The following is a 25,111-nucleotide window of genomic DNA, read 5'->3' as shown; positions in this document are numbered from 1 at the left end:
CGTTCAGCTCTGTAAGGATTTTCTGATGTTTGTGGCAATATGTTTGATATTTCTAAATAATTCACAATGACGACATAAGCTGGGGGCCGAAACGGGCGCGAGTGCGAGGTCCCGCCCAACGCTGCTTGCAGCTTTAATTTAAATTGTGCTTTATAAATAAAATGGATTAGATTGGATTGGAAAGCTAATGTTAGCTTAGTTAGCTGGCTAGCTAAAAATCTGTCAGTAACAGCTGTCATTTCAGTCTGCAAGAACGAAAAAGGAGAAGAAAGGAGAAGCCTACTTTTAACTTCCTTTGTCTGAATTCAAGGGACATTGTTTCAAATTGTTCAACTGTTTCATTTACTAAGAATTTCCAGTGGTATATTTGTATTCATTGTATATTGCAGGTGCCACGACAGAATGTAAAGATCGACAGGCGTAGCAACAGTAATCAAGATGGGAAGACAACTGTTTGCCTACACAGGTCTGCAAAAGAACAAACACTAAAAATAGCCTCTAAAGAGATTAATCAGGGACTAATTAAATGGTCTATTATAGCATTATTGAGTGCATGTTTGGACAGAAACAATATTTTGATGAGAACAACTAAGACAAGAGGTCAGACCCCTGAATAAAGGTTCATGTGAGGGACCTCACTGATGTATTTTCAGCCATTTTACAGACTTTATTTCCATGTGGTATAATTCTTACAGCTGCAGTCAGCTCCAGTCTACCAAGTACTACAAGAATTTAACAGCAGCACAGAAATCATAAGCTGTCCTACACCAGGGAGAGTTGAGTTCAGTGATCACCACATAGGGAATTTACTGAGGCAAAGATGGAGGGGAAGCAGCAGGGTGTCCAGTCAGCCTCTGGCTCAAGTCGTGAGTGTCATTATTTCTTCTTAAAATATGCCGAGCAGGTCAACCTGCACCCACAAGGATGTCACTGGAGCTATTAAGTCGAGAGTTGAATTTTGTTGCATTTGTTCAGTGCACCCCAAAACCTACAATTGGTGTGAGAATAATCAAAATGAATGAATTAAATGAGTCATCTCCGACAGCTCCAGAGTCCTATGTACAGTATTTAACTGAAGGAATATTAGCTAACACTTTTATGTCAAACACTGTGTATGTGTTATATTAAACAGGCTTAAACCACAGGGAAATTCTGCCCTGGACGTCAGGATTAATCAGCGTTACTTTAACTGTGAATTTTTTCTAACTTTTCTAATTGTCCAACAGCAGATGGCGTGAAATGGTGAAACCACAGCATAACAACTTTGACTAACACAAAAACAGCAGATTATTCCTCAATCGAAACCATCAACAGTAAACCTCAGGTTTTGGTTTAAGCACTTCAAAATCAGAGTTCTAGGGCCTCTCTCTCTACAACCACCATTTTCTACTGACATTTAACAAACATGAAGGCAGAAATCCACAGTAGAAGAGGCAATTTAAAATTCCTCCACTGACGGTAGCTTCAGCTGTCCAAAATGCAAAGCAGCTACAGAGGACATGTTGCATTTTAAGAACAGATCACAACTCCAGCTGCAAAAACAAATCTCTTGCTGCAACTATGCTTTTACTTAAAGTATTGCTCTCTTGACCTACACTAACTAAAGATAGAGCTACCAAACGTCTCTTCATTTACTATTCTGACTTATTGCTCTGAAAGCTTATTGGACAGTATCCCGGCATGCAACTGGGAAATCACGGGGTGAAGACACAGAGGCAAACCACTTTAGTACCTCAAAAAACAACTCAACTTATTTTGGTGTCCCTACTGTATGTAAACTAATGGAAGGAACTGTGTGAAACTAATTTCAATGCCTACCAAAGTTTCCACAGTTATTTTGGTTGTTCCACTGCCATTTCTGCTTCTTCGAATAGTGCAAATACCTCACATTGATACTCCGTTAACTGGTGATAGCTACTAGGAAAAACAAGAATGCTCTCCACTTCCTGTTTTGGTTGCACAATGGCTTCCTTTGCCACAAATTGAGCCTTCATTTTCCTGGGAGATTTTACCAGATGGCAGATAGAATTGCTTCGTGAAGATGAGGCTTATAGAGAACCAGTTTAAACGCTGATGGTGTTATTATTCTATTGCCAACATTTGCAACCAACATTGAATTCATAATGATAAGTTAAAGCAAAAAAAAACGTTGACAAAATTACAAAACAATAGTAGCAGCACGTACAGCCTAATCTTCTGAATTCACAAATCTGTAGCTCATAAGGTGCCTCTACGTTTAAGAACTGGATTTGTATAGCCTAATACAGTTCTTAGTTTTGGTTGATGAGCAACTTGTTTCCAATGTAAACAAATCGTAGACGCCAGCGTCAACACACCAGGGGTTGCTGCAGAAAGTCGCTCAATTCGTTTTGATAATTTGGATAATTGATCAAGGGCACAGTCACACATAAGCAAATGCAGGCAAGTGGCCATCGATTGCCGAGTTGATATTTGTGCTGTTATCTTGCTAGCTAATGTTAGCTAGCTTGCTGATAAATACTATGAAATAGGGATGGGCGTTTTAAGTAACTTCCATATTCAAGTACACACATTAAATTACTACTGAGTACTCAAATACTCACAAAAAAAAAATCTAATGTAAGAACAGGAGTGAAAATTGGCCAACAATAGAAAACAAGTGCAATCTGAAAATCATTTATTGAACAACCAGGCTACAATTAGCCTATTAAACCCTAAACGGAGAATTAACACGAAAAAGTTCAGCAAACTCACTGATGTTCATGTTACACAGGTCAAACTTAGCAAGGAAGGACCATCTCTTGAGCCACTCTCCTCCTCGTCAGTTCACCGCCCACCAGGTAGTACAAGCTAACACAGCAGCAGCGGCTAACATCCCACACTGAGCTGTTTAATGGCCTCAACAAACTCACGCCAACACTGACACAGCTTGTCTCTGTCATTTAAACTGTTAATAACCGCTAAGTAATGTTACCATTTCATGCTAGCAGTAACCTGTTGCTGTGTGTATGCGTTTACCCATTTTAAATAGTAAAAAAGAATAAAAAAGTCAGATGCGGGGCGTCGGTAGTGTAGTGGATAGTGCCGGCGCCCCATGTACAGAGGTGATGCCTCGCTGCAGTGGTCGCAGGTTCGACTCCGGCTTGCAACCATTTGCTGCATGTCAACCCCCCGCTCTCTCTCTCACCCCATTTCACTCTGTCCTGTTCATTAAAGGCAAAAGCCCAAAAAAAATAATCTTTAAAAAAGTCAGGTGCTATGTGGGAGGGACGGCGGCGAGTATTATATACGCTGAATGAATACTGATGCCCGAAGCAGTACTCATGCCCATCCCTACAGTGAAATATAATTGATTGTTACATCTTCCGTTTTCTTATGTTCCATGTCTGGCTCTTGACACACTGTGAGCCAGGCANCTCACCCCATTTCACTCTGTCCTGTTCATTAAAGGCAAAAGCCCAAAAAAAAAAATCTTTAAAAAAGTCAGGTGCTATGTGGGAGGGACGGCGATGAGTATTATATATGCTGAATGAATACTGATGCCTGAAGCAGTACTCATGCCCATCCCTACAGTGAAATATAATTGATTGTTACATCTTCCGTTTTCTTATGTTCCATGTCTGGCTCTTGACACACTGTGAGCCAGGCAGCATCTCTCATGTGGGGCAGTTTGTATTTTTCATGGCCAGTATCATATAATATCGGCTGGACAGAGGCAGCAACAATCAGTGTCTCCTCCACACATACTTCTTTGCCTTTGGTCGAGGCTGAGACTTTGCAAAAAGTGAAAGTTCACAAAAGTTGAATTTCACATGATTTGAAGATGCCATCGGAAGCAAACGTTTTCATCGCCCCTTCGCTCGTATTGAATGGAAGTGAATGGGAGGTTGATATTTGCAAATGTTAATTTTGCTCATGTCTGACAGAACTCTAATTGTTTTAGTCATTTTTCAAGGGAAAATGCCAAACATTCTCTAAAGCTTCTAAAATGTGAGGATTTAATGTTTTTCTTCATATATAGTAAACTGAATATCTTTTGGTTTGGGCCTATTGGCTGAATAAAACAAGAGATTTCAATATCTTGAACTCTGAATACTTGTTTTTTTTTCACAATTTCCTGCCATTATAAAGACAAAATGATTAAGAAGTCAATCACAAAAAAAAAAAAGATTGTCATCAGTAATGAGAGTAATTGTTAGTGGCAGCACAACTCCATACAAAAAGAAGCCAGGCCTGAAACCCTAAGACCTTGTAGCTTCGAAGAAACTGTGCTAACCACTGAACTACTGCACGACCCTGAGTAGAAAATCACTGCCTGTAAAATAATAAATGTTTGAAAGCAGTGAACATCACAGATTGATGATTTATAACAGTGTGAGAGTTTTCATCAGTGGATTTTGCTTTAATTTTATCTAAACCTCCTTAACTTCTCCAAGGCCACCTTGGCCTTGAGCTTGTTTTTTCCAAAAAGAGATGAGTACACCAGAAAAAAAAGTGCCTTATTTAATTCTTTACAAAAGGCGGAGGAATTGCCCTTCAACAAGCTGAGTAAAAATACCACTGTCAACTATACACAGTACCTGTACTTCTCTTTAACAAAGGCAGCAGAACATAAAAGCAGCAAAAGGTAGGAGAGTAAACACTTTACATTCTGACACTCATTAAAAACAGACAAGTTCACCCTTACCCGGGGGAAAGCACACGTCATGATATATAGAGAGGCAAATACCAAACTGCATGGCATGGTATCAAAGGCATTTCTGCAGTCCAAAGGTCAGGTGATGGTAAAAGGTTGCTGAGAAACGGAGCTGCTGGACGGTCTTTCATCAGTGGGAGGCAGCTGGAGTCTCCAAAGAGGCAGTGTTACTCAGGGCTGCAGGCACAGTGGGGCTGCTCCAATATGACATTTCACATCCAGATCTGCCACAGTAATGGCATTTTAGCCACTTTTAAAACAGCCAGATTGGCCTTCCTGCACTGTTGAAATTTTTATAGGCCGCAATTTTTTCATTGTTTGGGTTTATTACAGTGTCTGAGGGAGATTGGATTGGTTGTCAATGTGGAAAAGACGATTGAGGGCCGATGTGAAATTGATTGCCTGATAAAAATACACATACAGTACACGTATACGCACTATACAGCACAAGGATGGGTAGAGAATATACCCTGCGGTGCAACCAAGAAACTCTCATTTCCTCTGAGGAGCCAAATTCACACTTAAATAAGAATAAGAGATCTCAGAAATTAACATAAAAATGCATTTTTCTCATCTTATGATTTGAAAAAAAAAAAAAAAAAAAACACAGCTTGAAAAAGCAGCATGGGGAAATATGTTTTGAAGTAAAGCATATACCCATGCCGTTGCAAGATCAATTTGTACAACTCTTATCACAGTTATTTATTTATTTCAGCCTGTGTATCTGTCTCTTCTGTGGTAGGAAATGGTCAGTGCGTTTTCCCTTTGAAGTCCCCTCTGAAATGATTTGTCCCATTCGCTCAGAGGAATTGCATTTGCTGATGGTTGCACATGGTATTTGCTGTTAAGTGCTATATGCTACAATATTCAGGCTTTGTTAGATTAAAGGAAAGAAAACTGCACTGACAACCATGGGCATAATATGAAAAAAAAAAGTGGAAATAAATATTCATGTGAAAAAGTGGTCCACCAAAACAAAATGCAAATTCAATGTGATCATTGCTGAACCAGAAGTTACTGGATCCTATTGAGTGCATCACGGGTGACTTTACAAATGTAGATTACAATGCTACCATGCCTATGTTGAGCAGGTGTATTATTTACAATGTTCACCATCTGAGTTTAGCTCTGCTAATTAACGCAAAGTGCAGCTGAGTATGATGGGAATAAACAATAGTTTTGCAGGTTTTTGTTTATAAACCAAAAAACTGACTTCATGGTGACTAGATTAAGAGTTTGGCAATCACCAAAGTTGCTATGCAACCCAATCACCAGAGTAAGTACTGGCATTGTAAGTTTCCTCGTCAATGCTGTGATTAATGTGTAGGGGGGGTGGTCAGTCAATATGGATGTTTACTTTTTGGTTAATGGGGATATTTAACTTTTACTGCCAAAAACAAGTAAAAACAAAGACATCATTGATTTAATTACTATATTTGAAAAAAATCCTTAATGATGATGGTTTAATAATTTTATTTTAATCTTTACCTATTTTTGGGGCCCCTGTCAGTGAGGGGCCCTTGGAATTGTCCTAACTTTTCTCTCCTATACGGCACCACTGATGTGTAGTTATGATTATGCACAAAAACCATTTGGTTATGGGGAGAGAAACATCCTGTTTTGGCTTAAAATACTCACTTTTGGTGGCACAGTCACTGTGGGAAAAGCAGCAATGTCTCATTAAAACTTGCCCAATTTTGGTGGCTCAATCCCTGTTGAAAATGCCACAATGTCTCGCTAGAAAATGTTCGCTTTTAGTGGCACAAACCCCGCTGTAAACATAACAATATCTCATTAATAAATGCCTGCATTTGGTGGCTCAACCCCACAATGATGTCTTGCTAAAAAACAACCTCTCCATTATTTGTTATTCTCAAACTGTTTTTTTGTAGTGCCCTGCAGCTTGGCAGCTGCCTCCCCTAGGTGTCACACCTTCCACCATCTGCTCCGCCTCCTGATGACAAAGTCAGCTCATACATGTAATCCGAACTCCGTCACTTCAGAAACGTTCATATGATGTACTTATGATACATATGAAATCTACAAATGTAACTGTGGTTTGCAAAAATGTACAATGCCATCATTATCTTCTGGTGACTGAGCTTTGTACCAAAATTTGTGCCAATCCATCCATCCTGTAAATGCTGAGATATTTCAGTCTGGACCAAAGTTGTGGACATTGCCATCCATCCCTAGAAACATGGTGCTAGCATGGCTACAAAAATAAATACTAGAGTTTAGTCCATGTCCATGTCCACTGCAGGACGTAACAGAAAGAAGAACCAATGCTATTCAAACCAACTGAACCAAGGTCTTAAACATAAATACAAACTCATTTTTATAGAAAAATAGTAGCTCATATAAAGATGTAAACATTCTTATTGTACTCTGTGCTGTTGTTACGATGACACTCAAAATCTGATGCACCATAGTATATTTTTTTCTTTTGAGAAAGCCTTTCAGAACATTTTCAAACAGATGTGCCCCTGCATTAATTGTGGCACAGGATATTAGAAGAAAGCCTTCAGATCCATTGTGAGGGGCCATCATTACATGTGACCTTTCTCCATGATGAGCTCTGCCTCTGTGCCTCTGCACTTAGTACTTTCATTAGAAATACAACGTGAGCTTTCGACCATCACGAGATGACGGCGTTCTCCAACAGACTGACACATGACAGGGTTAGAAACTAATGTTTATTCCACCTGCATCCACTTCCTTTATGCAGCTAGAGTAGCAATCAGATGGAAATCAGGTGACTTACAGTCAGACACGTCGTGCAAAATCAAGAAAAACGCACACTTAAGCCCTATAAATACCTGCATGCATTGAAGACGGACACGGTAGCCACAGAGACATTAATACTGTACACATTTACTGTACATGCATACACACAAACAACACACACACATGCAGAGTGCAGAGACTCCCTGCCTGCCATATATGATTTACATTTAGCAGTTGAATAATCAGTTGACATGCAGCTCAGGGAATTCTGTGCTTAATGAGAGCCTCTTCACATAAGCAGTTTGCCGGAGTTATCTGGAACATGAGACCGCTGTCAAAATGTCAATGAATCTCAATTTAACTACCAACTTAATCACACAGGGACCATCTCACACAGGCTGGATGTGGAGATACAGTATGTGCATCCATATCGCAGTGTATTTGGAAATATTGGCGTGAAGAAAATGGAAATCTGGGAATACATTTGGTTCTTTGCAGATGTGCAGTTTAAAATGTTTTACAGGTCATTAGGCATTGTAACTGTTTAAAGCAGTTTCTAATTAAGCAGGTTTATTGGGCAATGTTGTATTTCTCAGCTTCTGTCTGGGTGGAGTTTGTCACCTCAGCTGTCAGAACTACACGTCAGAACATTTTTATATTTAATCCAGAGCGAAAGATATCAGTGTGAATCTTTAGTAGCAGATCATTAGGACCTTGATTAGGGCAGTATTAGCAGAGACATATTTAACTTCAGAAAATATTTTCAGAGATTAGACACAAGCATTAAGTAAGATTTAAAGGTCATTAATTTAAATACTAATACTAACCATAGAAAATGCTTACATAAAACATCTGACCAGCATGTCCCTCCCCTTCAAAAATGTATTTCTGAGCCTCCTTTTTATTCACTCTCCACGTTTCCCACTGGTACCAGCCGTGTTGTTTGTATGGCTGCCAGCAAAAGCAACCCTTTTGCCGAGTGCCTGTTTGCTGTCTCCAGCATGGGGAGGGGGGTTGACTCACCAAACTCCCCCCCTCCTGCATGGAAGAGGATACGAAAAGGTGTCGAGGGATGCACAGTCACAGAGCTTTGTGCCAATCAGAAATGAAACAATGCTAATTGAGAAACCAACATGTGATGTGATCTGCCAGGTCTTATTTACACACACACACACACACACACACACACACACACACACACACACACACACACACACATTTAAGCCACATCCACACTAATACAAAGTGGGAAAGGGACAGGGGTACACAAGAAGAAAAAATTTAAAAAGTATGTAGACTGTGGTATAATGTTTTGGCTTTACATGACTGATAAGACCCAATTGGGAAACAAACTTTTGCCCCTCCTTTCTTTTCAAAAAGTCTATGTTGTCACTTGTCCAGAGTAAAGGCAACCCCAGAGTATTAAGCCAGGGTCAGCAGCGTATTTAAATGTCTCCATTTTAGGGGTTCCAAAATGCCGGAGTTGGGTGGGCGCTAGGCGTAAACGTCGCAATAGTTATGCATTTTAAAATGAAAATGTAGTAGCAAGGATGTCCCAGTCAGATTTCAATTATCAGTATTGGGGCAATAAGGACTTTCTGTTTAAAGCTGATCGGGATTGTCTTTATTGAGCTATATAGAGCGCGGTCTGATCTTTTGTTTTACCTCAGTTGTCACACAGGCATTTTTGCTGGCAAATTTTTATGCACAGCAACTCAGTGAATGCAGCTGTAATCAACAACCCAACAGCAAAACACCAAACGCCATAAATGAAGGCAAAATGCAGTTTTATTTATGTTATTTACTGAAGGTATGAACACACAGCTAAGTGTGAGCGTTTCTTGCATTTTGCTGTCGTCTCTTGTGTATGGTGTTTCACTGCGGGCAGAGAGACAGACAGCAGTAGAGAGCTCAGGACAACCACACTCACAACGCCACTGCAAGTGCAACATAATCCCCGTGAGCAAAAGGCCAATAAGAGTAATTTATTAATGTAGCCTAATCCATGCCAAAGATGTAGAGACGACAAAAACACTCAACGGAATACAATTTGCTCAGGTAGGCTTACAAAAGCTGCACTGAAGAAAAAACTGTGGAGAATAGGCGACTGTCTCAAAGGGACACAGACATTCTCTCGAAACATCGACAAGGCCAAAAACATTAAGGAGAGGATTTTGTATTTTATACTTTGCTATTTTGTGAAAAATAAAAATAATATAACACATAAAGGAACAGCTTGAACACATGGATTTTTTCCCTTGATGCATTGCAGTGCAACTCTTTGTCATGCATTTACATTACATTGATTTTAATAACTCTCGAGTACTTGTGTACACTGTACAGCTGTATATAGGAAAATACAAGTATCAGATTGGGACTTGGTATTGGCTGATTCCTTAATATTAAATGACTCAGAGTGGGATCAGGGGCAAAAACATTTGATCTGGACATCCCTATGTGTTAGTGTGTATATAGCTTTAGAGTACTGATGTCTAATAATAGCATAAACACGATGTATGTATTCATATGTATGGTTTAAATGCAGTTTGAAAACAGACGGTGGAGCCAGTTGCTGCTAAAGCCGCACAGAAGCTACATCAACCATGAATTTCTTTCCACTTCACTTCTCCCCCCCCCTCCTCACCGATTTTCACACATGTACAGGACTCACAAATTGCTGTGAGAGGACCTCCATTTGCCTTTCGGGTTTCCACGAGAGTGCACCTCCCACTTGGGAAACAGCTGTTAATAAGAACGATACCCAGAATATGCATTGCCCCACACATACATACATTATTTTAAAAAAACAAAGTAGTCATTTTTCTGTTGTTTTTTCTTCTCTTCAGGAAGCTGACTTCCCTGCGATCTATAATGGAGTAGATATTGCTCGGCCTATTGATTGATGTCTCCTTCCCCCCACTTTGACATTTGCTTATCCTCGTCCGCATCTACCGCTATTGACGTTCGCTCTATCTGGACATCTTCCTAAGCTGTTTTGTCATTTGTCACCTCTTAAATAAAAACGGAGGAGGGGGGGGGAGTTGTCAGTGATAAGACTTAATGATACCAACCACATTGATGGTTTTATACAAGCTTGTGGAAAGAATACTGTCTGTGGAGAGAACAGCACTGATGCTTTGCTTAATTTCCTGCTCTACACCTCTTATGGATCCACTGAGCAATTTTACCCAGCATATTTCTATTTTTGCAACTAATAAGCGGGCTAAAGAAGACCCATTCTGCCACCTTCAGCATGTATTCACTCACAACTGTGGTCAATTTACTGCAAATTTACTGAAAGCTGGCTTTTGGTTTAACACCTTTTAAACTAATGTATTTGAAGAGCCCACTCCACAGGCTCTCCTGTCAAAAGCTACTATTTTCCCCGACTTACCCTCAACTCTCCACTTCTTGGATACAAACTGGTGAGATCACACACATCCACATTAGAGCGCTTGCTAATAAAACACCCTCTGAGTGGGTTTTCAGGGTTTATACTTTGCCAACTCTTTATTTGTAGTACAGTAAATGCCACGCTTTTCTCGACATGCATTTCTACAAACACAGCCTGGCGTAGATTTTCTCCCCATGAGGTGGAAGACAGATTCTTCCTTTCCTCCCTCCCTCTCTTCCATCCATCCCTCCCTCACCCTGGCTCCTGCAGAGAGGCTATTATTGCAGCTAATTATCTACAAATAGGCCCAATATGACAAACACAGCCCTGTACCAGTGCTGGCTAAGCGCAGGAATCAGTCTGAGTGGGAATAAAAGAATGAAAAGGAGGCGAGGAGAGGCAGACAAAGAACAGGACAAAAGTCACAGTGAAGGAAAAAAAAAGAATGTGAATCAGAGATAATTGAGAAGAACATGATAAAGACACAATGTGGAATAAGATGAGAGAAAATGTGGTGCTAAAAAAGATATAAGTGGGAGGCAGATGGGCGAAGAAAGGCAGTGACACCAAAAGGGAGACAGCATAGAAGGGACTAACACTGGAAAATGATCTCGTCTATACAGTGTGTGACGGTTGTTGCCAATGGCAACTGTCCTGCGATGCACAGGCCACATCCATTTAGCTCCCAGCATGCCTCATGATCAGGGCAGCTCAGGGGTCTAAGGCTGTCTGTCTCATTTCCATAGAGAAACTCATTTACCAGGCAAGCATGGAGGGCTATGACGCATCAATGGGTGCTTGATTAGATCCTTACCGCTTATACATATGAATATTTATCAGTGTTCAATGAATACACATTTACTCCTCTTTCATCTGGATCATCCTGAGTGTCCTCCTGCTCTCCTCTTAATTCACCACAATGAATATGTCACAGGAGCATCAGGGCTCCCGACAAAGTGACAGCACTCAAGATAATCTGGTTATTGTGGCTCTGCTGTGATGATCAATGCTTACTTTAAGTTTCACAAAACGCGTCAGGCTTTTGTCTTGTTGTGTTTTATTTTGCCATGGTGACAACAGCTCTTAGAAAACCTAAAGGAAATGAACACGGGGGACGGTAATCAAAGCAGCATACTTAAAAGGATGTGTGTTTGGAATTCATTGCTGCTGCAGATTAGTGTTTGGCTGCACAACTGAAGCTGCAGGTGTGATCTGGATGCCAAGACAAGTTGGAATCACAGAGTTATTCCTGTACCATGAGTCCAAACACAGAAAACGCACACAATCACAAGCACACCCACTCTTCTGTTTCTTTCTCTACACACAGAGCCGAACAATGGATATTTTTAGTGAGTGTAACTTACATCACTAACTCCGGCCTCCACTATCTTCAGGCCTGTCTCCTTCTCCAGCTGCTGCTTCCGTTGGACTGCACGGGAGACAAAAGCAGAGGAGGTGTTGAGTATGAGCAGTGGATGACAAAGTAGCAGATTTTTCAGTTCCTGAGGCAAAACAAGTGGTCAGTGAAACTGAGAATGATGAAATGGATGTAACAGCATGAGTCAGATGTCAAACTGGTCATAGAAAATGACCTGCCCACACACACACACACACACACACACACACACACACACACACACACACACACACAGAAAATCTTCATCAAGCAGAGAAAACATTCTTCAGGGTAAGACGGCAAGCAGTTCTCCAGCTAACAGGAGTCTGTGGTGGCACTTGGAGAAATAATATGTTTTGTGGTTAGAAGGGTTATAATAGGTAAAGGTCTCTGTGCCTCTGCAAAGCTGTACTTAGGCACAGTGGTGCTTTGAGCTAAATGTTATTGCCAACACGTTAACATGGTCATAATGACAATGCTAAACATGTGTTTAGGATGGATTTATGGTTGACACAAAGGCTTAACAACTGTGGGTTTGATTTACTGTTCATATAGGGGCCGGCTGAGGAGATAGAGCGTCTCTTAATCGGAAGATTGGTGGTCCAATCCCCATGTTGAAGAATCCTTGGGCAAGATACTGAACCTCAAAAGGCTCCCAATGGTTGTGAAAATGCTATGTGAATGTGTTCAAAGTGAGTAGCAGGTGGCACCTTGTAAGGTAGCCTCGGCCACCAGTGTGTGAATGTGAATCTGTAGTGTGAAAGGGTTTTGAGTGGTCGGCATACTAGAAATGCGCTATACAAGCCCAAGTCGATTCACCATAGTTCAGGGATCACCAAGGTTATTGAAATTCATCCTGAGGGAAACACTGATCCACATTTTATAGCAATGCCTCCAATAGCTGCTGAGACATTTCACACAAAACCTCATAGTGTTGCTCGAGGAAAAGTCAGGAGATCATGGAAATCATTGGGTTTCATCCTCAGGAAACCATGAATGTCAGTGCAAAATGTCACAGCAATATATCTGATAGTTGTTGAGATTTTCAGTCTGGGCCATAGAGTGTGAAAAAATAATGGACATAGCCACCGTCGGTTCATGGACTCTTGTTTTGAAGACTCGAGTTTGGCATTTGGCAGTCACCATCTTAGATTTTTGAAGCCAGAATTGACCATATTTGGACGAGAAGGTGGAGCTGTGGATAAGCGAAGGGCGGATGTGACCAGTTAGCTGAAGCGATGCCTAACAGACAGTCTGTCACTCAAAGCTGCCGTTCCCTTAATTATGCGCAACTTTAAGTCTATATAACATTTAAACAGGTGAGTTATATAAAAATTAACCCCTCCCATACAGTTGTCATACATAGGAAAATGAGCTAAGGAGACCAAAACTGTTTTTTGTACCAGGGTGTGAATATGTTTATTTCTGCTGTAAAGTGGGGCATTTTACAACACATTCTCGCTCCGTCCTCATCACATATCATGGCTTGGTTGTGGCCTTTTCACATCGACATATGATATGCAAAGTAGCCTGGGTGCGTCTATTGTTGACATTCTGGGATGCTGTGTCGACATCAGCCTGTTACATGCATTGCGTCTTTTCAAAATACACTTCGGTTTTCACAGAAATGTACAGTTTGCATCAGAGTCCTGCACTGGGTCGGGTACCCGCAAAAGCAGCTGATTTGAGGGTGTTTTTTTAAAAAAAAAATTTTCCCGGGTTCAAATCTGGGTGGAAAAAATAACATGCGGGTCAGATCGCGGGTTTTAGATAAACACATCAGTCATTAGTTCGGTAAACTACAGATAACTATCTTGGTCATTATTTACTCTCTGAGGATCGCCTCCGCTATTTCGCAACGGTCATTGGTTCAGCTGTTTACACGCGTTTCCCCATCTAATAACACAATTTGTGATTGGACGACAGAATCAGCATAGCTGCCACCGTCTAACAAGCGCCGCTTCCAAAACAGTAAATAATTATTTAGGTATTTGACAAATAAGTGGATAAAACGAACAACTATCACTTATATAATGTTTCTAAAGTGTTTCCCTGATGGACTACTTCTCTCCTCGATGGATTCTAAAAACACGTGACGGCTCGTAACTGCTGAACGTCGCTCTGGACAGAAAGTAAGTCTATTATTACACATGTAAAGTTCCTTTACATAGATTAAAAGTTTAAAAGCATTAAACGTAACAAACGAGTGCTTTTACACTTGTATGGGAGAAGAACACAGAGGGTTGATGATGGAGCTGAAGTCAGGTTTTTATCGTGAGAGCTGCTTCATTCAGGTCGTTGTTTACTTACTGGCACCTTAACTGTGGCGATATGCTGTTCAATATTCAGCCAATATGACCCAAAACGATTACTTTAAATCCAGGTTACGGGTCGGGCTGCGGGTCGTGTTTCAACGGGTCGGACCGGGTTGCGGTACTAATTGGCCTGATGCGCGGGTTTGCGGTTCGGGTGCGGGTTTGTACGTCCCCGGGTCGGGTCGGGGCAGATCTTGAAAACTGGACCCGTGCAGGGTCTCTTTCAAAATAAAAGCACTACATCGGTACAACACTGCGAATTGTTTTTTTCCTTCAACAACAAATACACATGATTGGATTTAGGCAACAAAAGCACATGGTTAGGTTTAGAAAAAAATAACAGGGTTTGGCTTTCACATGCATACGGGAAACATCGGCCTCCCAGGTGAAAGTTGGTGATTGTTGTTGAAAAAGGTCTCTATGACTCGAGGTCGGTCTTACAGCCTTTGCGGGTACTTTATTGAAGACACAGCTTACAACTTCACATACTGCAACAATGAGACAGCACCGTGGAACAGTTTACCAAACATCCATCCACCATCCACCACTGCTCCCACACGCCTTATCTGGACTTTTCTCCATGATGCCATCAAGTGCCATTGCACAGTGATGGAGCTCGACTCGTGCCAACATGAAAGGACAGTTTTTTTGTCAGTGTCTAACACTTAGTTCCCTGCCCAAGCGCTGGTATTCGAGAACTTCAGAATGAGACCGGGTTGCATTTAAACATAGGTGTCTATGTGGATTGACTCCCTTTTGGAGCCAGCCTCAAGTGGCCATTAGAGGAACTGCAGTTTTTGCCACTTGTGTGTCTGAACCAAAGTGGTGGACAGACAGATATTTTCATCCAGAGAGCTATGGTTAAAATATAAAATGCAAACAAAAGTCAATCAATAAAAATCTGTTATCCTCACACATGTCGAGTCAGACCTACTGAAAACTAGCAGAAAGCAGATGAAGTGCTTGTAGATTCACAGCACACAATAACTTGAGCTCCTGCCTTTGTTCTTGCAGTAATTAATACACCACCCGAGCTTGATCCTCAGATCTATTGATCTAATCAAATATGGCATGCTATTTCCAAAGCTTTGTTCACAAAGGATATTCTCATGCAAATCAAACCAAAGTGAGGCAATGTTAAATATCCATCGTTCAAGATCACACATTTCACCGACTTTTTTCCTGTGCTTAACACCCCTTCCTCACTTTGATGGAGACATTTATATTGAAAAACAAAATCAAAGGGGCCTTAATAGATTATGCCAAATTATAGAGTGCAACGGAAAAAAATGGAGCATAATTTTAATTGAGTTTGTTAGCATGTGAATGTGATTGGTAATGGGGAAAAGGAAAAAAGTGAGAGTTAAAGAGAGGAAGAGAAAGAGAGCAGGTCCTTTAAATCCCATTTCCCCAGATGAAGGCTATGCAAATGACCCTGAAGAGCTGAACCCCACCTCACACTCCAAATTCGGCAAGGGCCTGTTTAATTAGTATTTTAATCTATCCCAATGATTCCACTCAGTCCACAATGTATGCAGCATTCCATCTAATTAAGCACGCTACTTTTAGGATAATCATCCATCTCCCTCGCTCTTCCTCTCTCCCCTTTTCTCTTTCTGGTTATTAAGGATCCTGCAAACATTGATCATCCTATCATCTCATCAACATGGCAGCAAAGGGGACATCTTATATTTTAGGTGTCAGCCAAAGGTTTCTGAAGGATGGCTAAAAGGAGAATAAAGAAGGCGGCGAGAGAGCTGGAAAGGTCAAATATACATTCAAAGTCTAAATTAGAGTGCCACATAAAAGAAGTAGACAGACGAAGAAAAAAAAAAAAAAAAGAAAATCGTCTGCCCTTGGTGAGAGGAGAAAAGTCTTCAACTGACATGTCTCAACTAATTTTTATTTCATGTTACCACCCCTGTATTTAGTCACAGCCATATTGCCTTTCCGTAGATAGCTACAGTACCTGCACGGTTCTGGTGCTATTTAGGAGGGGGGTAATGAGCGAGGTAATTGGGCCCAGCTGGGTGAGGGCGTAGGTGGTGGGGGGAGGTGAAGCCGCTAAAAGGTCACACAACGTTTTGGTCCTAATGAGGACCCCTCCAGGGTCGCAACACATCATGAGTCAAACTATGAAAGATTAGCCTGGAATCAACACACATGCACGTCAAAGCGGCTGCAGCTCAGGTTTTGACTGACAAGCTGACATTAACCGTCTTATGGCGAAACCAAAGAAGCCTGAAGGTCAGTATTTACTTGTGAATCAAAGCTGAGCACTCTCCAATCAACCTGTGGGAAAGGACGGTCCCACAACAGCCACTTTAAATGTAAATACAATGTACTTGCTGGGCTCATTAGCCGGTAACTGGATGGATTTCGGCTGCAGTGAGAATCCAGCCAATGGATTGCTTGTTCTGTCACTGTACAGATAACAGCCTACAGCATCTCTTTTTGGTCACCCCTTATATTAACCTCCCACTGGAGCTCACTCTCTTTCTCTTTTTCTCACAGACACTCGCACAGATTTTGTAAGCTTCAAATTAGCCACCAAATACTCCTGACAGACTGTGGAAAAGAGATGTCAGGTCTCATTTCAGAGAGGCTCCTCCAGCCATTTTAATAGGCATTGTCTGAGTCTATCTAGTCTGATCTCTAATATCGAGATCTGATCCCTGCTGCTCATTTAATCTTTTCGGTTTCCGAGTCATATTGAGCCATATCATCTGATGTTCAGCAGGCAACAAAAGAACAGTAAAGCCAAAAGGCTTTTTCATGTGTGTTAAAATGTGCTCCATTTTCATGTGCTTTCAATTGAAACTACAGACACGTGCTACAGTTTTATTAGAGAAATTAAAATAGAGTATTGCCTGATGACCTGGGGCCATTTAATACAAATTCAGTAAGTGTGGGTGATTACTATTTTGTGTATAAATGTCTTAAGCTGGTGTCACTTGTGTACAATACAATTGGAACTTGCCCGTGTTCAATTAAAAACAACATAATTAAAAGGACTTCTATTTGTAAAATACTGGTAATCACTCTGTAAGACAAGGCAGCTGTTGAAACTCCAGAATAAACTATTAAAGTTACAGTCCTTAAGATTTTCATGAAATAAAAACCCATCTTTGATACTATTTATGGTCTTCATTTTTTCAGCAGAGGCCATTAAATAAATTTACATCCTATAATTACCTCTCTATAGAGTTGTTTTTATTGTTAGTGGCAGAGTCCGCCATTAACATACTGGATTCAGATTGCCTACCTACACACAAGGGATCCACAGGAAACAATGCAGCGGTATGTAATCCAGTGTTTCTGTTTTTAATTTAATCTCATTGATACCAGCCTCACTGTTTACTGTTAACTCTCATTACACAATGTCAGAGCTGTTTTAAGTTACTGCCACTGCAAACTGAACATTTCCTACTGCTGCTCCTTCGTACTGAACTAAGACTTGGTGAAACTGTGAAACAGGAAAATCAATATCTTTGTCAGAGAGGTTAGCATTGACCACGATCACTCATAAAAATTGTGTCTACAAAACAAGACATCGGCCATTTTGTGCATGTTTTGTCGGCAGATCATTTTCAATCTTTTCGAGTGAGTAATAGAACAAGAAGGAGCAGACAGGGTGAGCTGTTAGAATAGTTCACCACAAACTTCTCAGCACAGTAACAACCTCTACTGTGGCCTGTTGCTGTCATGTGGAAAACTACCTGCACTTTTGTTCACCATGAAATCAGCTAACTTCTTTATTAACATAACATGAGTTTGTTTGGCTGCACTATAAACAAATACACCACTTGCTCCTCTGTTTTTCTGACGAAGTAGCTGCTCAAGGAGTGTCTTCTTTAAACAACCACAGTTACTGTTATCACCAGTATCATCAGGTGTCTCCAAACCAACAAGGACTGAAATCTTAATGGTTACAACCAGTGGTTCCCAACTGGTCCAATCACGTCCATATTTCTCCTTAGTCATCACTTCATGGTCCACACAGTTCAACACGTTCAGCATCATACTTGTGATTGGCCATGTCGTCAAGCTAGTTTCCTTCTCTCTACAGCAGGAAACGGCACCTCAAAGTAAAAGCTCAGTATTGAAAATTCATCGTACTTAAAAACATAGTGACATATTTGCAAGTCACTTGCGGTTCAGAATGTTGGGAACCACTGGTTACAACTTTATAGGCATTAGGGTGTCAATGGTTAACCGTTATTGATTAATCGCTGAAATATTTTTGACTAGTTACACACCCATCGGGTCGGGTGGGAGCTAACTAGCGGCACCGCTTATTTGGCGGCTGTGGAAACATAAGACCAGCCCTCTGGTCTCTCCCCAGGGAACCCCAGTGAGTAAGAGGTTTAATTTAATTTCTTTGTACATGTGACAATGACAAATAAATGACATTCTATTCTAAATATTAAGCCGCACACCCCCTTTAGCCATTAGCTCTGTTAGCACTGTTAGCGCCATCAGCAGTGCCGCCACGGCTAGTGGTGCTAACATAGTTAACAATTCTAAAATGAAGCTGCTTACGCACCAAGGTTACCTGGGGAGCGACCGGAGGGTTGGCCCAATGTTTCCACACCCGCTGAATGAGCAGTGCTGATAGCTAGCTCCCACCTAACCCTAGTAGTGTGTATTGCAGAGGCTAACGTTAGCTAACCAATAAAGGCCAGAGTGTGCAGTGGCCACTATGCATGCTAGCTGTCTGTCTATCTATCAGCAAAGCCAACAGAAAATAAAATAAAAAGCAAGACATTTACATCACAAAACAGTGAAATTGTTACCACCTCTAGTGCCTTGAATTGCAGCATTAAAGCTCACTGAGTCAATGGAGCACCGCACTACGAGGACAGGCCTCTTGTATTTCATGTCATTTGGTGTTTTTTCCTTAAAAATGATCCAGTTAGCTACCAGTGAATGGGTGTCGGGCCATCATAATCAAAGCTAACCAAAACTGACATCCCTAAAAGGTGCACTATGCAGGAACTGTTGGTTACTGTATGTAAAAAAAAATATCGCCAGTAGAAGTAAGAGCCAATCCCCATTCACTCTCATTCAGTAATCATATTTGCTTTTTTTTTTTTGTCTGAGGCACTGTGTCTGCGATTTTCATAGCTCCTTCTCTGCCACACCCTTGTGGGCCAGAAGTGATGATTTTGAAGGATTACTTTGGTATGATTTTATAGATTGTGTTTTAGGAAAATCCTGCGTAGTATATTTTATAAATAAGATGATTATAGTAGCCCCATTTACATGCAGCAATGCTCTATATATAGTACATTTATGACCAATGCGTAAAATACTTCTCAATGATTTCAGCTGGAACTGTGACTGCTGCCAAAGAGCATTTTTCTTTTTCAAAATTACACTTGTGTTATCAAATATTAGAAGTGCACAGAGTGCCTCTGTTAAGCACCAGCAAATCCAGCCAGGTGAACAGGGGAGCTGAAGAATACTTCAAAAACTCATCAAGAACTTGTTGAAGTGGAAGAAGAGGAAAAGGCCATTTCAATCATCAATCTAAAGAATGATTCAAAACATTGCTGCCTTTCCTTGACACACACGCACTAATGACTGAAAATCCTAAAAAAGAAAAAAACACAAGCGCACATTTAAACTTGATTTTATGTGACCTTTAAATTGCTCTGTAGCATATGCGCTCAACACAAATTATCTTGTGGCGAGATATAATTTGATTAAAATGTTGCTTTTCTCCGCCATATGCTGCAAACTGAAGCAATTGTGCACTCCTCATCATAGATTCTAATAGCAATTCAGAAATGATTATCATGAAGTCATCAGAGCTTAAAGTCATGAATATATATATTCATTTTTCTGATATACGACAGGGTTGTTATTGTTAGAAGCAATATAAATTCAGCATGGGGAGACAAATCACCAACTGTAGGCTGTAAGTATTTTGTATTTCAACACGGCACAGCAGCCAGCGCTGTCACATGATCGTAATGTTGCCTCTTTGGCCAAATGGGGGTATATAGTTGACAAAATGCATATTTCACCACCCTCTGATTGATCTGTTAATATTGAATAACATCCACATCCATTCCATCTATCTCCCCCCTCCCTTTCCTGCTCCTCAGGTCGTCTATTCACCACTTCCATCTCTCCATCCGTCACTCCAACCAAACAAAATGAAAGTGTTTATTGCGGAGGAGGGCTGACGCTCACGCCTCTCCACAGCCGTTAGCCTTATCAGCAGGCAATCGCTCCGATATTAAAGCTGCCATTCCGCCCATCACTTTCCCCTTGCACATATGATGGCTGTCTCTACCTATCAGAGTGGAGAGAGGAGGAGGAGGAGGAGGAGAAGGGGGGAGGGAGGAAGAGGAAAAGAGAGGGAGATGCACCTGATCCCCCTGACAGATAAGATGCACGGCAACCCATTTTTCAGTCAAAATCCTGGGCGGGAAACAAAAACAATAATATCCCTTTCATACTTCGGAGTATGAAGAACCACGGCGCTGACTTCCGAGCAGCACCATATTCATTACATGTATGATATATAACACGTATATGACCCCTTTACATCTGACTTCCGCACGCTGATACTTATCAAAATGTAAATCAGTTCACGGATATTGTTGTCGCTTTTATAAGGCTTATTTGTTCATCTTCCTTTTTTTTCACTTCCAGTATATACAGAGGATATTCTACAGGAGACACGAACAGGCTAATATAAAATGACTTTCACATGAGCTGTTGTGTTTTTTTACGGTAAGGATAAACATCCTGTAAATAACTTAATATATAGTACTATCTAAGCGCAAACACACACACCCACTCTCTTCTCTGTCTCTTCCTGTTCATGTGTATCAATTGTTATTCTGCTCCTTGGCTTATATAAATCAAGACACCAAATCAAAGGAGCTGCACCTCTGAGAGAACCTACAAATAAAACAGAGGGACAAGGTGGAGCTGAGCCGGAGGAGAATTAAAGTGTGCAAAGGTAAAAACAGGATACTTTAAAATTTGGCGCCTCCATCCATTGGAATCATTAAGTGCTAATATCTAATCATGTTACAATTAAGCCATCAAGTACGAGTCAACAATATTAAATCAAAGGAGGTGCATAAGGGTGGAGATGCTTTTAATTGACATATTGTTTTTTTTATTTATGGATAACTTCTAATACAGACACTAGAAATGCCTTTTGATACTGCTTAAAATGCTAGATTGGGTTTTGGCAAGTGCACAAGTCTATGCACCGAACGATACTAGTGATTTTTTAATGAACTTTAAAGTAGTTTCTAGGGCTGCCCGCTAAAAGTCAACACATTTGAATAATCAGTTGGAGACCCCTCAGGTGACTGAGACTGCAGCAGTGTTTTTTTGTTTGTTTGTCTGTCTTGTTTCGGTTTGGTTTTTCACCGTCAGTGTGAAGTGTACCTTTAGGGATGTCTTGGTCCCAAGATTTTGCTGCAGAGTGCGCGCTCTTCACTTTGCTGATGCTCTTTGTTACAGGCAGCTGCGCACATGGAGGCAGCTGCCCAGAAGAATTGTGGCGAATTTACAGCTCGGCAGCAAATGTTGTTGCACACTCACGCTCCATCGTTAGCGCAGTTAGCTTGTTAACTATTTTTCGTGAATTTTACTGTCACACTGAATGTCCCACCGAACTCCATTCAAACTTTTAAATACCCCTTTTCCACCAAAATTAGCGTGTGTACACAGGTTTGTTTTAACATGTTGACAGTAGACCAGAGCTGCGTACACAGCTTTGTGGCCGACAAGCATGCCTTTCTGTGTGCAGGTGTTTTTTGTTTCGTTTGTTTTTGTTTTGGTGTATCACAAAAAACAGGTTAGTGAACAGTAAAAAGCAGCATGGAGGCCTGTGAAAACTTTATGGTGGTTACTTCTTTTTATATACCTCGTATCTATTTAGACTCTTTTTCAATCTTGGTGCAGACTAATTTGGATCGATGTTTGAACGCTGCTTGGGAGGAGACGGACGGTATTTTGTGGTGGCGTGTCATTGCATCTGGACCAAAATTGGCACGTTCACCCAGGTGTTGTGTTTCCACCAATACCGATCAAAGCATGAGCCGATAAATACCCGTGACTACTGTGGAGACATTTGACCTAGCTGGGAATGCTGATTGTAACCTTTACCATTACATTAAAAATCCAGATGTTGGCAGGTGTTAGTGGGTTTGTTTGTGCAGTGGAAAAGGGACTAAACTCTATATGGAAATAAAGGAACGAATAGCTGAATATTTGTTGTGAACAGCCAAATCTGATTTGACTGGCATAATTCAGTTGGGTATTTACACAATTCTTCTTCATAGCTTAAAAACAGTAGCCTATATAGTAGGTTTTGCTGCACAGCCACTGGCAATGACTGTTTTAGAGCAGCAAAGAAGAATTTATTTTAAGAAGAGGTGATTTCTGGTAAATATGTGTAATGTTAGCTGTTAGCAAAATGTGAAATTGCATTATTAAAGAAAGTGCTATTCATTCTCTGTACAGTATATATTTGTTCATGTTTTGCCGTTTAACCTGAGCCATGGCATACAACAATGATCGTATCTGTTAAATTTTTTAAAATGCAATGGTAATGAATAGCTACTCAGTATCAGCTGATACACCAGTTCAACTATTGGAATTGGTATCAGGAGGGAAAAAATAATGTTGAAATGTCGATGAATCAGATTTGTTGTGAAAAATTGGAGATTTTTTTTTTTAGGCCATATCGCCCAGCCCTATGACAATGACGATCTAAAATTGATAGTTTTGTCGGATTAACAGTCGAAAATCAAGTATTCACGTTAAAACTGAATCGATTAGCTGATCAACATAAAATAAATCTGCAACTACTTTGATTACTGATTTTTTTAAAAATGTAATGGTTGTTAGTTTTCTTAGTCTTCTACAACAGAAAACTCTATATTCTTAGAATTTTGCAATTCAAATATGTTCAGGTTATTTTTGGAAAATCGTGATAACCATTTTTCATTTTTTTCTGACACTTGAAACCAAACAATCTATTATTTTAGAAAATAATTGTCAGCGTAATCAACAGTGAAAATAATTGTTAGGTACAGCCCTAGTTCAATTCACAATCACACAGCACAGAATAGCATTTTTGGTTAATTAAAAGATTAAATAATTAGTTAAATGTAGCTCATTAATCTCCTATAGATTGTCTAATCATTTTAGCACTGATTAATATATCTTGCAACACCACCATGGCTCATTAACCCTGGTGGCTTATAATAATGATAATCAAGAAATCTAATATAATTAACATTAATTTAATATAACAGTTAAAGTTAGTGCCTTAAATGTAAATACGGAGCTACATCAAACTAAATAATCCAACTCAATAGAAAATAAACCATATTCTCTCTATCAGTTTACCCAACATGATGAAAGCTATGACATCATTAGGCTCTAATGTCCAATCAGCAGTGCCAATCATATACCAGCATGTCTGTCACATGGTAGAGCCGTGCTGTTAGCAGCAGGGGTTCCTGGCTGGCTCACTGTTTATTCACCCTGATCGATCGTTTCCTGTGGATAAGCCAACAGTGCTCCCAAACAAACCAACTGCTGTTATTCAGCCTAAATCAACACACCACAAACCTTCACTATCTAACAGAATACACTGAGCTGAACTGAAACTGAAAATACTGCGTATCACAAAAGCAAAATGTTTCCTCTAAGATGCCAAAACCTGTTTCCTGGTTGACACAATATAGACGATGTTAAAAGACATCAGAGTGGAAAAAGAGGATAGGAGATGAAGCCTGGTTTCAGCTCCTGTAATGGCTGTAGTCGTGCAATCAGCATGCGCCTTGTGTCCGCTGCAGACCCTGCCGCGGCCTCCGGTATCAAACACATTACAGGCACCTTCCTCTTTCAAACAGAGCCCACATGACACATTTATAATTGCATCCTCCCTTATTAGAGGCCCCTTTCAAAGATGGCTGAATAATACACCTGGATGAGTCGTTGCCTCTGCTGCACATGTGCAGACACACACACAAGCTCAGACACGCAAACAGCCACGCACACACATAATATCTGTTTCTTTGCCGCCTGCTTGATTAATAGATTGTGGCTGCTCTGACACTCTGTGTAGAATAGGCATTTTGCCTTTGATAGGCGCTGACACCAATTCTTCACGGACTGCAGGAGATCGGGGGAACAGAAGCAGCACCGGCAAATGACTTGGATGGCAGGCACCTCCAGATGTGGGAGAAACCCCACGGATGTCACTCTGCATTCTCACTGGGACACGTTTACATCGTTTACACTCCCTTTCAGAGATGACAATCTGCAGATGTGTGACATACGCGACGTAAATCACGACTGACAATCGCTCACAAAGAACAGATAGGTTTGAAGATAACAGTGAGTGATGAGGTGAACAATGCACATCTGAAACAATCATGGTCATCAGAAGTCCGGCATGCTGCGGAGCCATGCTGCTGGCTCTTTGGATGACCTTTTGCAACAACACAAGCTGGCAGCTTTGCTGTCAATAAGATATTGCATAAAAAAAACATTTACTGCAGTCTTCAGGGAAACTTCAACAAGTCTTTATGCATCCACATCCAGAGTCTTCCACA

General features: G+C 40.7%; 1 protein-coding gene across 1 annotated transcript in view; it reads right to left on the bottom strand.

Annotated features, from left to right (window-relative positions):
• ptprn2 (protein tyrosine phosphatase receptor type N2) overlaps positions 1-25,111 on the bottom strand; it is a 179,129-nt gene that overhangs the window by 56,061 nt on the left and 97,957 nt on the right. Inside the window, exon 11 of the mRNA XM_050056635.1 lies at positions 12,161-12,225. Within this exon, the coding sequence (XP_049912592.1) occupies positions 12,161-12,225 (65 nt within the window). The remainder of the gene's footprint in view (positions 1-12,160; positions 12,226-25,111) is intronic.

The sequence above is a fragment of the Epinephelus moara genome, chromosome 11 (genome assembly GCF_006386435.1).
Source record: "Epinephelus moara isolate mb chromosome 11, YSFRI_EMoa_1.0, whole genome shotgun sequence".
NCBI lineage: Eukaryota > Metazoa > Chordata > Actinopteri > Perciformes > Serranidae > Epinephelus > Epinephelus moara.
Note: the sequence above shows the minus strand (reverse complement) of the source record. Positions and strands in the feature narration are given on the sequence as shown.